General features: G+C 34.5%; 3 protein-coding genes across 5 annotated transcripts; 2 read left to right on the top strand and 1 right to left on the bottom strand.

Annotated features, from left to right (window-relative positions):
- Nucleotides 1–302: 302 nt before the first annotated feature.
- On the bottom strand, nt 303–3593 carry LOC134229553 (NADH dehydrogenase [ubiquinone] iron-sulfur protein 3, mitochondrial-like). Its single transcript, XM_062711297.1, has 6 exons — nt 3503–3593; nt 2440–2517; nt 1738–1988; nt 1029–1154; nt 787–906; nt 303–543 (listed from the first exon to the last, which is right to left on the bottom strand). The coding sequence occupies exons 1-6, from the start codon at nt 3558–3560 to the stop codon at nt 373–375; spliced, it is 804 nt and encodes a 267-aa protein (XP_062567281.1). The 5' UTR covers nt 3561–3593; the 3' UTR covers nt 303–372.
- A 210-nt stretch (nt 3594–3803) lies between these two features.
- LOC134229573 (synaptosomal-associated protein 29-like) lies at nt 3804–7830 on the top strand. Its single transcript, XM_062711324.1, has 3 exons — nt 3804–4162; nt 6754–7096; nt 7363–7830. The coding sequence occupies exons 1-3, from the start codon at nt 3974–3976 to the stop codon at nt 7527–7529; spliced, it is 699 nt and encodes a 232-aa protein (XP_062567308.1). The 5' UTR covers nt 3804–3973; the 3' UTR covers nt 7530–7830.
- A 1135-nt stretch (nt 7831–8965) lies between these two features.
- LOC134229572 (orexin receptor type 2-like) lies at nt 8966–14431 on the top strand. 3 transcript variants are annotated; one of them, XM_062711322.1, is made up of 3 exons: nt 8966–9385; nt 10952–11032; nt 12924–14431. In XM_062711322.1, the coding sequence occupies exon 3, from the start codon at nt 12939–12941 to the stop codon at nt 14136–14138; it is 1200 nt and encodes a 399-aa protein (XP_062567306.1). In that variant the 5' UTR covers nt 8966–9385; nt 10952–11032; nt 12924–12938; the 3' UTR covers nt 14139–14431. The 3 variants fall into 3 exon arrangements, with proteins under 3 accessions (XP_062567306.1, XP_062567307.1, XP_062567304.1); XM_062711323.1 differs by lacking the exon at nt 8966–9385 and adding an exon at nt 9749–10326; XM_062711320.1 differs by lacking the exon at nt 8966–9385 and adding an exon at nt 9749–10334.
- The last annotated feature ends 113 nt before the right edge of the window (nt 14432–14544 follow it).

The following is a 14544-nucleotide window of genomic DNA, read 5'->3' as shown; positions in this document are numbered from 1 at the left end:
CTCTCACAGAATGGTCATACACACTACGAAAAGAAAACATTGAAGTTATAACTTGTAATCTAGTCATTTTTTGGTCATTCTGCAACTGACATTCATTAATAATAATAGTGTTGTCATGCAACCTTCAAAGTCCATATTAAAAAAATTAATTCCCTATTATGTTGATGGTCAACAAAAAAATTCAAAATATCTTCAATACTGCACAAAAATAAATGAAGTCCTTAGCAAAGACACCCGCATTTACCTTCACAAAACTGACATACTCATAGTAAAATGAACAGTGAATAAAAAGAAACTGTAAATTTACTTGTAACATCTTTATTTACACAAACTCTTTAATATAATAATGTCAAATTTAACTAAATTGTCCAATCACTTTTTCTCCCCAGACTCCACTTGAGGGACTGGGGTTTCTGATTCTTCCTCCTTTGGGCGAAAGTTTGGGAAACTCTCCCAGGGGGTGCTGTACTCGAACTTGCGGAACTCCTGGGCCATTTCTATAGGCTCAACCACCACACGCTGAACCTCGTCATCATACCGGAGCTAAAAAAAGACAAAATTCCAAGTCAATCAAAAAAAAAAAAAAGATTTATCATTATGATCATTAAGTTCTGTTTGACATTTAATCAGAAATAATTACATTTTCCAACATTATTCAATGTAACATAGGCCTGGTTTCCTAATTTTAAGATACATAGTTAAACTTTGATATCTCAAACACTGATATCCCATGTACATGTTTGGCCCTCTTTGATTATTTTTCTTTAATATAATACTGATACTGACCTCAGTGTAGCCAGTGAGAGGGAAATCTCTCCTGAATGGATGACCCTCAAACCCGTAATCAGTCAAGATTCTCCGCAGGTCTGGGTGATCATGGAAATAAACTCCAAACATGTCCCAGATCTGAAGAAGTCACACAGTGGTGATGAAAAGAAATAAGTTATGTAATAAATCAAATCCTACACTTTCTAAAGGATTAGGAGGGGAGTGACACCACCCCCATGACATGACTACCTGGTACTCACCTCCCTCTCATACCAGTTAGCTCCTGCAAAAACACTGCAGGCGCTGTCTATTCCAGTCAGCTCATCAGTGTATGTCAGGACACGAATACGGGAATTATATTTTATTGACAGCAAGTTGTATACTATCTGAAATGACAAATGCTAATGAAGAAGATGTTCTTTAACAAATTCTCTTTTAAGGACTAGAGCAAACAGCATTATAGCTATAAGTACATAGAGAGGTTATGTGAAGTATTTTGAATTGTATGTACATGTAACATTAACTTCAGTCAATGAACAAAACAACCAATGGTATGAAGGTATGTTTCAGGATATTTTTTAACAATCAAATGAAACATGTAAAGCTAGACTAAAGTTAGTACAGCTTATGATTTTTTTTCTGTAGATCATAAAATTTTACAGATACCTATTTTCATGAAATAGTAATTTACTCTATATTAGCAAGTTCAAAATTTCAGGGATTGTGGTTTTAGCTCTATATAAACTTGAGGAATAGTAATCTATGCAAGAATCAAATTTTTGTGAGCACACTGTCTCATGTTATAACGCTAAAAGAATTATCAGGAATAAAGTGATTTACAGTATATTGAAGCACCTACAAAAAACTTAAGTTCACTGTTAAAAAACTTTAAAAGAAGCCTGCAAGAGTGCTAAATTAGGTACATGTACTAAAGGATAGAACATTAAGCTTGATGCCCTATATGATTACCTCAAATCTATTTGCTCTAGTTGGTACATCCACACAGGCTATATCTACAATGTTGGTGAACTGTGAGTTGTGATGGTCCTTTAGGAAACTTAATGTGGGAACAATCCCCTCAGGGTGAATCAGAATTTCCAGCTCATCCCCCGACATCAGACGGACCGTCTGGACGTACTTAGAGAGACACTGACCCACATACTGACCAAAATCCTCCAGCTGCTTCTTACGCTCGGGGGCCACAGGCGCCCTCACAGTGGCTGAAGTATTAAAATGCTCTCAGTAAATATCAATATACACAGTTAAACCTTCTTATCTCTATCTCGATGGAACCCAGAAAAATAACTTCCGAGATATCAAAGGATTTGAGATTTTAAGTTTAAATAAAGAAGAAAGTGATTGGGATTCAAATATCCATGGTATCATAGATATCAGCGTTCAACATGATGAATACAGTAGTTATTCATGAGAAGATGCTACGAAGGCTAAAGTACTCGAGAGGAATCTTAGTATCTTATTGACAACATATCAGAACACCTGATTTCAGGGGACAACTACATTGTATTTGATTCAGAAAGGGGGTACTGGCATAAATTGGAAATAATCTGTTCTCTCCTTGAAAAAAAATGTTAATAAACAATCAAAATCACAACTGAAAAAATTAAATAATTTTTTCATGTCTGGTGCTCCAGGAAAATGTTAAAATCTTACGTTTTTTCTCTGTGCTTGTTGATTCAAATCTCCAGCACTGTGTGGCTATAGCAGGTACTGGCTTTGCTTGGTTTAGTACTGATAATGAAATTATCATGGTTATGCAACATTCAAATATGTATATCATTACTATAGAAAGTATGACTCATTACCATAGGCTTCGGAAACATTTTGAGAAAACAAGAGGCCCATGAGCCACAATGCACACCTGAACTATGACTTTTCTTGTACTTCATCAGCAGATTATTTTTCTCATACCATTTGAAACTTGATCATAGTACTCGTATCATACCCCTCATGATCACAATTTGAACAAAGAATGCTTCCATATAAATAATCATGAATATGGTATGATGTTGAAAATGTTTAAAAATACTTTTTTCTATATATTTCACTATTACTGTGGTTGTGTTAGATAAACGGCATTCTACTAGCTTGGGCTAGTGGGTTAACCCTTTAGCTCAATTGGTAGAGCACTGGACTGTCAAGCCAGAGCCCCGGAATCAACACCCAGCAGAGACAATAAAATGTCTCTGTAACATTACCATAGTGGTCTGTCCCTACCAACAGGGATCATGATTTGAAGTATTAGTTTGAACAGACTTGAAACAACTCAACAATGACAGAAAGCTTTCATAGACACAAAATGGTTTTTTGAAAGATTTTTAATTGAAGGTAATGACCTTTATTATCTCCCCTTGGAAGAGGGCATGATCCTTCTTTTTAATTTTATTAAATTATATCCCTTTCACTCAAAGTTTCAAAAGCTTGGGTGAAATTGGGCCCAGTGCTTTTGGAGAAAAAAAATGAAATTGATTTCATTACAAAAGCTAATGACGGCGACAATAACAAAGACAGACAACAGACAGATGTTGATCAGCTTGGGCTAAAGTGAGCTGAAAATTATAGAATAAATTCAATATTATTAATTGATTTGTTGATCAATCTTTCACGACCGAATTTTCTCTATTATATAATGGTCGAAACTTTATCATTAAATGACAATAATTACTTGCAAAAGGGGAAATGCAATATTTTAGTATGATTCACAGAATTTACTTGCCTGCGCCCTTTGCAATCTGCGAAATTGGACGAATAAATCGGCTCAATCGCAGAGCCATTTTTTCGTTCAATGTCAGACACTTGCTAAGTCGTTCTTTATATTCTGTTTTATAAATCTGTTCACCTATATTACGTGTGTTTTTGTAGCCAGGAAAAAGATTTTCAAAAGATGCATTTCATATTATGTTAATCAGAGGGATTATTTGATCGTTTTTTAAATCAGAAGTGTATAAATTACTTCACGAAATCTACGTACAAACTAACTATTGTAAAGTCACTTGACTGTTTGATCAAACGTATTCCTTGCTACAGATCATGAAGTTTCGACTATACTTAGATCAAACTTATTATTATCTTTGACAATTTCCATTTTTCGATATTTCCACTTGACAGTGACTCATTTTTATCATCAGACGCTTGTATATTTGTTTGATTTGAAAGCTTTGAAGGCAGTGTTTTCTGCAGCCCAGTTATGGCAGGTTATCCCAAAAATTCGAACCCATTTTTAACGGAAGAAGATGATGAGGATGATTGGAGATCCAACAGAGGAGGAAAGATTCAGGAACAGATATCTGCTTCTGAGGATAGACAGATCGATTCTACCAGGAGAATAATGCAAAGTATTCAAGATTCCGAACGAATGGGGGTGGCTACAGCAGAAGTAAGTAAAAATTGAACAAGAAGAGTCATTGTATTTTGATTTGGTGGGGATGGAGTTGTCAAAAAGTAAGAAAAAAAACAAAAAAACAAAAAAGTGGCATCAAAGGATCAAAAGATCTTCTTGTTTAATGCCAAAATTTGTATTAATATACTGATCCATACTCAATAAAGGCTCATTCTTCCGTTTTTTGTCAGTAAAGTAAAAAAGGCTCCTTCTCCTGATTGGTTGTATGTTCGTTCGCCCTCAAATTTGTTCGCCAATGACCCTGTTCGCCCTAGTTCCTGTTCATCCAGAGTACGCTTGCCCTAAAACTTGTTTGCACAGGGTCTGTTTTTAAAAATATTTTACTCATATAATATATATATACAAGTGTATATAAGTATTAGGCAAACCAGATATAGGGCAAACAAGATATTGGGCGAACAATATTTTCGGGCGAACAGAATCTGCTCGAACGGACTCCTGCGAACAGGTAGATCAGGCGACTCTTGTTGAAGATACTTCTAGTGATCCTTTTTATCTTACTACATTGCAAACACACAACAAATTCCTTTTTAGCTCACCTGAGCTGAAGGCTCAAGTGAGCTTTTCTGATCACATTTTGTCCGTCGTCCGTCGGTCTGTTCTTAAACTTTTCACATTTTCGACTTCTTCTCAAGAACCACTGGGCCAGTTTTGACCAAACTTGGTACAAAGCATCCTTGGGTGAAGGGGAATTTAAATTCTTAAAATAAAGGGCCAAGTCCCCTCACAAGGGGAGATATATATATAATACAAAAATAGGGTGGGGTCATTAAAAAATCTTCTTCTCAAGAACCACTGGGCCAGAACAAACTTATATGGAAGCATCCTGGTATAGTGTAGAATCTAAATTGTTCAAATCATGACCCCGGGGGAAGGGCGGGGCCACAATGGGGAATCAAAGTTTTACATAGAAATATATACCGGGGTAGGAAAAATCTTTAAAAAAATCTTCTTCTCAAGAACCACTGGGCCAGAAAATCTAAAACTTATATGGAAGCATCCTGGTATAGTGTGGATTCTTAATTGTTCAAATCATGACCCCGGGGGGAAGGGCAGGGCCACAATGGGGAATCAAAGTTTTACATAGGAATATATAGAACAAATCTTTAAAAATCTTCTCCTCAAGAACCACTGGGCCAGAAAAGCTGAAATTATAAAGCATCCTGGGTTAGTGTAGATTTTTGTTCAAATCATGACCCCTATTTGGGGAATCAAAGTTTTACATAGGAATATATAGGAAAAATCTTTGAAAATCTTCTTCTCAAGATACTGGGCCAGATAAAGCTGAAACTTATGTGGAAGCATCCTGGGGTATGTATATTCTATATTGTTCAAATCAAACCCCCAGGGGATTTCGGGGCCACAAGGGGAAAGTTTTACATAGAAATATATAGGAAAAATCTTTGAAAATCTTCTTCTCAAGAACCACTGGGCCAGAAATGCTAAAACTTATGTGGAAGCATCCTGGGGTAGTGTAGATTCTAAATTGTTCAAATCATGACCCCCGGGGGAAGGGCAGGGCCACAATGGGGAATCAGTCTTACATAGGAATATATAGGAAAAATCTTTGAAAATCTTCTCAAGAACCACTGGGCCAGAAAAGCTGAAACTTATGTGGAAGCATCCTGGGGTAGTGTAGATTTTAAATTGTTCAAATCATGACCTCTGGGGGAAGGGAGGGGCCACAATGGGGAATCAAAGTTTTACATAGAAATATATAGAAAAAATCTTTGAAAATCTTCTTAAGAACCACTGTGCCAGAAAAGTTGAAACTTATGTGCACATGGAAGGATCCTGGGGTAGTGTAGATTTCAAAATGTCTAAATTATGATCAGTGGGGTAGGGTGGGGATGCATTATGTATTACAAGGAGGAAATCTGGTAAAGAACAGAATGGTCAAAGCTTCTCAGGTGAGCGATGTGGCCCATGGGCCTCTTGTTTAAAAATGAGAACAGATATTTAATCTGAATGATGAAAGCATTAGATGTGGTGGTTTTTTTTAATGCAACTGACACCAAAGATGCATTAAGTTTGTCACTGTTGAACAGATTCTGCATATATTGACACTTGGTTTGACTTTAAAATTTTCCAGAAATTAAAATTCATATTGCATTTTGATATTCTCTCTCAAATTGGCTGTTACTAGAATAAGTGTTCACAGCTGCAAAGTTTAATGAGCAAATTTTAAGGGGTAGAATTTGTCAGCCTTTAGATTCAGTATCAAAGTTATCATTGTGACTGGTCCCATTCATATTTATATTACTAAAATCAAATTGACAAATTTCTTCTCCTAGTTGAATGTTACAAATTATGCTTATACATGTATCTGTGTTATGCCCCCAGTGGGACCATGATTGGAAAATAAACTCTATTCTGTTCTATTCTATAGAAAACACAATTATTTTTACTGACTAGAAAGATTTTTGGCAGGATGACATCTTACAGTAGCACACAGTTGCAGTCATCCCTTTATGTCTCTATTTTGTAGCTGGTTTCATTGTGAGTTTCAAACACTGACTGACTACGGTACATATATTATGTTTATATAGCTTTATTGATATTTTTAGGAACTTCTAAGACAGGGAGAGCAATTAGACAACATTGAAAGAAAAACAGATGAAATAAATGAAACAATGACTGTCACACAGAAACATTTAAATTCCATAAAAAGTGTGTTTGGTGGGGTGAAAAACTGGTGGACTTCCAAAAAGAAACCAGCTGAATCCAGTGTTCCAGAGGCAAAGCCAAGTCGTTTACAGGAAACTGTAGAAAAGCACAAGGCCCAGGACTGTCGGGGGTTTTATGAGGAGGATAATGATTTGGATGAGGATTTTATGAAAGGGGCAAGGACACAGTACATCAAACCTGTTACTCACAGTGCAAGGGAGGAACAAGTTAATGAAAACTTGGGTACAGGATTATGATTTTTTTAAATTCTTTATAAATTGTAAAAGAAAATTTTTTTTTTTTTGATAATTCATCATCTAACATGTACTAAGTAAACAGTGACAATGATGATTATACCTCGTTAAAACTTTTATTTGGCCATATAATACTACAAAGAAATTATTAAAAATTCTTTATATTGAAGTCTGTTACTGTATAACAATATTTAGTTTTGCATAATAAAATATAATAATAAATTGTAGATACTATAATTTTGTCCTTGATTTCAGGTCAGATCTCCGATGGTTTGACAGCATTAAAAGGTCTAGCACTGGGACTCGGTGATGAAATAGAGCGTCAGAACTCCCAGCTGGATCGTATGGGGCCTAAAGTGGACAAAGCCAACACCCTTCTGGAGGGCCAGAATAAACAAATGAGGAACATTCTCAGGAAGTGACCTTTGACCTCTGTTGATCAGAATATTGGATACTTGTCAAACACAACCAGTAAATTCTGTGCCAATTTATATCTTGTATTTTATAAGGAACAAAAAAGTGCAATGAAATATCCATTTTACTGTAACCGATTTGAGCTTTTATTCATTAGCATTGAAAATACATGTTTATTTTTACAAAATTCAACTGGACTGAACTCCTTTTCGTCTGTTAAACTTGATCTTCACATCTTCCTGAAATTCATAAATCTCATTTAAAATGTTGTCCCGTATTTTAATACTTCTGCTGAAGGGAATTCATACACCGGTAAAAATTATTGCAGTCTGTAAATCTCTATCCATTTTTTTGTTTACTGAACATTTACATTTTACATGCATTGTTAATACCCAGTATAAGAGCATGTTCCTATTTTACAGCATAATGCCTTATAGATGCAGTAATAAATTGCTTTTAAATGATTCTACTTGTAGGCTAATGAGATATGTTACAAACATGCAGATGTGTAAAAAAAAGATTCAATAATTGCAGCTAGGAGACTTTATTATTTGTGTGCTAGATATGGACTACCTGTGTTATTGTTGTATGTTATTTAACAGTGTGTGTAACAGTGTGTTGAATTTATATTGTCATGTCTGTATATGGGTGGGGACACAAAAGAGTACTGTATCGATAAGTATTCACTCCCAGTGAGTATAAAGATTTTATATGAACAGGAAATTGTCTATAGCTTATTTTAACACAAAAGTTTGTTATAACAGAGGATGATATGATAGAGGAATAAACTAGGATATGAAGTTCTGAAAGTAGTTTTGACAGTAAATCTTTGTAAATAAGAGGTTCTTTATGCATGTATATAAAACTTCATATATTTTTAAGCACATGTCTATCTGAAGGCATGTTTACATTATGTATTAACCAGTTATCAGCTTTCTCTTTACCTTTGTATAATTACAGCTTTAACCTCTGAATATATCCCACCACGTACATATAGTAATATTAATATATGTTCGCTACATAACTAGAGGGACTGTTAATGTTAAAAAAAGGAAGGGGGGCTTTATTGAATAACCAATAGCTGTGTCTTCAGTATTTCATTTTGTTACATTGTATTTGTTTTTTCTTTGTGTTTCTGAATTTATGTACAAATTTTGCATCATTCCAAATTAAATGCATTTGTCATTAAAATAAATCATTTACGTTGATTTCATTCTGGTTGTATTTTAAAAGTTTTTTTTATGATTAAAAGTAGATGTACATTACTCAAAGAGACCTTATGTAAGGAAAAAGAATAGTCCCCGATACTACATGTAAGTTGCAGAACGGTTATTCAATTTAGATAGTGAGACAATTTTTCCACTTAGTCTAACTGCAAAGGAAATTAATTCATCTGAAAACAAAATGTGAACGACATTTTTTGTAAAATTAAAACCACAGAGTAATGCCCACGTTTTATATGGCACGATTGATCAGTGTTGACATTTGCACGTGTATTAGCGTCACAGCTACCACCAACATTGCATGTTTAATCAAGGCTATCCGATGTCAGTTATTAAAACATGCCGTGTTATGTGTATTGAATGAAGGAGATGAAATATTGCGATAACCGCGAATAATAAGTTAATCCTAGGTTTTAGTTTGTGGGTATGCAGACATACGTCATATTACGCTGTGACCGTCCCCCACGGGCACCTGTCGACTGACTCACGGGTAAAAGTTCTCCGTTAACATTAGCACATAGATCTGTCATTAAATCGACATGATACCTTAGTGAGAGGAAGTTAGGTGTAAAAAATAAAATTAATGTGAGGGATTTATACCATGGTTGTGTGTCAAAAAGGAGTAATTTTTAATCAATTATGTAAGTATTATTTATAGTTTTTGTTTAATAAAAATCAAAAACATTCATCTTATCTTTGTAGCGTTGTTCAAAAATGAATAATTATCATAAGAAATTAAAATATTCAGAATCTGCCAAATGACTTGTCAGTGACACACCTTATAATCAAGTATAGAGGACACTGTGCCTTCAACAGAGTACATTGGTGGGCATACACCAAATGTGGTGACAGAAATTGTGTGTGTGTGTGTGTGGGGGGGGGGGGGGGGTACAGATTAACTGTGTGTGTTTTCAATTATTTTTAATGGGAATGTGTCAATTTATCACAGTCAGTTTATATTCAGTTATAAACATCAAAAGCGCACTTTAATGATTAATTTGTAATTTATTTTATTTACTTAACGCACCTTAAAATTCATGCTCTACAGGTATTCACTTTCAACTAAAAGGGAATTAAAAAATTGACTGCCTTGCATGAACAAACTCGTCTTCTGAGATTTTATCTTTAAAATCAACATTTTAATTCGAGACGCGGTAGCAACTAAGTTCACTTGTATATGTATACAAATAAGCAAGGCCCTAAAGTCTCTCCTCCACGGAATTGATATTTAAACATCAACCTTTCCCAAGTATATACGATAATTATTTATTTCAAAAGGGTTGTTGTATGCTTTTCACGGAATCTGAGGTGTGAAGTTCTTTTCTGCACACTTAATGTTATAAAGAAGTACAATGTTTGTAAAAGGAATAAATCTAGAAAACGCCAAAGCTGGACCCGATTACTGACATTGTAAGGAAATCTGGGTTTTTTTCTAGCTGAACAAAAGTGTAAAATTACAAGGAAAATTTAGTTCGATGGATAGGCAGTATAAAAGTTTTTCTAGGGATTGCGTATAAAGAAATTGTATTTGAATTGATGGAAATAAATACATTTTGGATGAAAAGCCAAGTGTTCGGATTTGGTATGTAGGTACGTTTTCTAAATTTTATGTAACTAAATCCTTCTTAAATAATTATTTTCAGTTTTAACCATTCACGAGTATTCAAATGTTGTAAGGATAGGTGATTGGAATACAGTTTTTCATTATCAACTAAGGTATAATTATATATCTTGGGAACTTTTAGTTTTTGATGATTCTTTGTTGTCGCTAAATCAGTAAACCGTTTCGTTCATAATGTACTTAGGCTCCCAATTAAACGTTCTAACTCTCATAACAGTACACCGGTACACAAGTTTGGGAGTACCTGCTTTCTCAGGGAACCAACCACAACCCCCGAGGGTCAGGAGTGAATTTACAAGGAGCTCTCGTCCCTGTAACTCGTTGACCCCCATCTCTCTATTTCTAAACTGTTTGAGAATATTTACCTTATATATAAGGAGGCAATAAATCATAAGCGTAATTAACGGAAACCAAGATTGGAATAGGTATAAAGCCACTTGAAAAGGCCAAAATATTTTAAGAACCATCATAAGTTTCTGTGTTTGATCCGGTTTCACACTTGAATTCATCGACTGTGCTCTTAAAGTCAAATATACAGGAAATTGTTCAATTTTTTTAAGAGTTAAAAACTTCTATATTTGTACAGATTTTCGCTTCGAAATCTGAAGAGAAGGACGTGAAAATGGATGGCAGGGTGAATTGATCCGTCGTGTATTTTCATTTTGAGGTAATTTTTACTTTTTACTTACTTCGGTCTCAGAAATAATGTAATAAATGTACAATTTTATTTATTTATTTTTTTGTTGTTATGTTTCTAATAAAAAAAAATTAAAAATAAATACATTGAAAGTATGTAAAATCTATAATTTATCGAATTTTAAATTTCTATATACCGGTAAAAGTATATGTTCAAACTTTACAATTTACATAATATACAAGTAATTCTCCATTTTGATTGAATTGAAATACTAAGAACTCTGAAAAAAAACTGGCATATCTATATAGGCTCTATCACTATGCATACGATTTCTTTTTATTCTTTTAAGAAAAATCACATTTTGCTTTCTATCAATTCATATGTCGGTGCAGAGTCCATTAACTATTGAAAAAAAAAGATTTCCATTTTATTGCCTTTTTATGTACATGTATACAGATCTGATGAAGAAAAAAGGTATTATTTCATAATAAAATTACAATGAATGGTGCGATTTTGTGATAAGTATTTAAATAGGACAAACATCACTTTTAGGAATATTTAAAAACATCCATTTTTAGTAGTAAAAAGTCAGCGTTAAAGCGCGACCATTCATAATCGAAAACATTTAATGTTTAAAGTCGGCAAAAACAGCCAAGCATATATTGAATTGATAATTTAAGGAATTAAAATGTTTCAATGGTTTCAATGCCGTAGGCACCAGACAAAAATTAAATCTCTAAGATAGTTTTTGTGTTAAATTGAAAATCGTGTCTTGATTTCCCAAGGACAGCGAAATACGCGATAAAAATGATTAGAGAAATTCTCTCTTCTCATTTGTATAGTAACTTAACACTATTCAGTTACATCGTATACGAGATGATCTGATATAGCTAATTTAATTACTTAGCTTCTACTGTATTGTGGTTTCTTTTATTGAAACGTGTTCGAATTTGGTTGTACATGTTACGTCAGACTCGAACACTCTCCAGGTGTTAGAGTGAAAGAAAGAGGTGAAGATACCGAACACTGATCGATTTCAAAATATCTGTAAACAATACAATTCTGTAAAGTGGGAATAAAGCACGGGCCCCTTGGAATTCCAGAGGTGGGGTCAGGTCTGGGAGGCGTTAGCATCCCCCATTGACCGGTCACTCCCGCACTAAGCCCATGTTTTTATCGGGTAGACTTATGGTAAGACACGTTTGCTTTTTGCACTTGAGTGCAAACACGATCTTTCAAAAGATTTTTCTTTAACCATGACTTTTGACATGCGTTTTGTTCATAAAGTACTTAGGCTCCACGGATTAATAAAATGTCGTGTACATTTTTTTCAATGTCACCCATTTACTCCTAAAGAGACAAACAAGTAACAAAAATTACGGCAAATCGAAATAATTATAAAGCTAATCAATTCTCAAAACGTCACGAGGTCAAATATCATAATACAATTTTAAAGACTTTGTCAAAAGTAATGCATATGTGAGTAAGAAAGCCTGGTCTCTTCTTGGGAAAAATATATCGATAAAGTTAAGATTTTTGATAAGTAGTTCCAAGTTTCTAAAAATACATTACCTGTTTCCAAATGATTTTTGACCTCATGATCTTGACATTGGAGTTTAACCTACTTTTCAAAAATATCAATATAACTTTATTTTTGTGATAGACAAATGGACGGACCAGTACCCATGTGCAAGAATTGTCTTTCTGAAGTTTTTTATTATATAATTACTAGTATATGGACGGATTTTACTGCTATTATATTATATATTTCCTTGATACACATTATACAATACAGAGAGGAACATACCATATAGTATTTCAAGTAAATTTCACAGCGAGTTTTTGTTAAAATGCGTGTTACAATTTCAATACTCGATAAAGATTTATTTATTCTAACTTAACCAATTGCATTTTTTTCAAGGCTAAAAAGAAAAACATGGCAAATATCACGGAGGGGTTTTCAAATCAAACTACGGTCACCATGAATACAACAACAATGGGGATGGAGGAGATAGAGGCCCGGATGTTGCTACACAAGATGAATGACGAGCTAGCGATGCGTTACTTGCCAGTTATTATGTACATGTTAATTCTTATGTTGATGGGGATTTTCGGAAACATTTTGGTGTGCTGTGTGTATTGCAGTAAACCCACAAAAACTTCCTCTCACTACTTTATTTTAAACCTCGCCGTCCTTGACCTTTTGACCTGTATCATTGGCATGCCCACTGAAGTAACGGACCTCCGATATCCCTATATGTTTTATGCTCCCGCAGCATGCAAGTTGCTACGATTTGTGGAATCAGTATCGATAATCGGTTCATCAATTACACTCATCGCTGTGGCGTTCGATCGATATTACAGAATTTGTAAACTTGGAAGACAAATATCGGTGAAAAAGTCAAAAATAATTTGTGTCATATCTGTCATTATCGGACTACTTTCATCTTGGCCAGCCTGTATTTTGTTTGGTGAGAAGACTATCGAGCTCGGGATACCTGGGATCAAAGGTGTCGACTGCTCCACTGATGATTCAGTTAGACACACGATTTATCCCACTCTTTATTATGGATTTCTCTTTCTTTTGTTTATTCTTTGTTTGGTATTTTTTACTGTTATATACGCAAAAATTGGTGCAGTGATCTGGAAGCGCAAGAAAGCCAGGATAGGTGAGCCTATTTCAGCAACGCCAAATGGTCGCGCTTTGAACGATTCGAACACTCCTTCAGATCAAATTTCCACTGATCCAATCAGCACAGAGATGTCTTCTGATCATGAGGGTTACCACGACAAACGTGCATCAAGTGGTTCTAAACACGCCTTTGGTAAAAGAAATTCTCGGAACAATGTGCGCGTTACTCGGACTACGGTGGTACTGTTTGCTGTGACTGTCGCTTACGTCATTAGCTTTCTGCCGTTCCTCATAGTCATGGTTGTCAGAAGTGTGGCAAAGAACTTTGAGGAAAATCTAAGTCCTGAGGCAGAGGTTGCCTACAAATTCAGCACCAAATCCTACTTCATTAACAATGCTATTAATCCTGTGATTTATAGTTTTCTTAACATCAACTTCCGAAAGGACATCAAAACCATTTTCAAAAAATGTTGTATTGCTTGTTGTGGATGTCGCAATAGATAATCAATGTTTCCCCCACTCCATATGCATACTTATTACCATAACGTGTTATTGTTTCTTTATGCTGCATAGAAAAAACATATTACTCTACAAAATGTGAATACATGTATACCCATGTTGTTTCTTCAAAATTCATTATATACCGGTACTTGAATGCGTATATAAAACATCATAGTGTAAAATCATGTGATATCATTGCAAGGTATCATAGATCACTGTTAATTTTATTTCATGCAAAGGATGTTGGTATCTAGGGCATGATTTTCTATAAAAATGTTAAGAAAATTAAAAGAATTTATTTTTTTTTTGTCAAAAACGCATGAAATGTTGCACAAAAAATAAAACATCAAGACATCTCTCCAATTCCATTTATAAATACACACGTACTTTTAAAAGATATGTTTTGCTG

The sequence above is a fragment of the Saccostrea cucullata genome, unplaced genomic scaffold (assembly GCF_032062105.1).
Source record: "Saccostrea cucullata isolate Sc308-1 unplaced genomic scaffold, CSIRO_AGI_Scuc_v1 ctg36, whole genome shotgun sequence".
Lineage (NCBI taxonomy): Eukaryota > Metazoa > Mollusca > Bivalvia > Ostreida > Ostreidae > Saccostrea > Saccostrea cuccullata.
The sequence above is the reverse complement of the archived record's forward strand: the minus strand, read 5'-3'. Positions and strand labels throughout refer to the sequence as shown.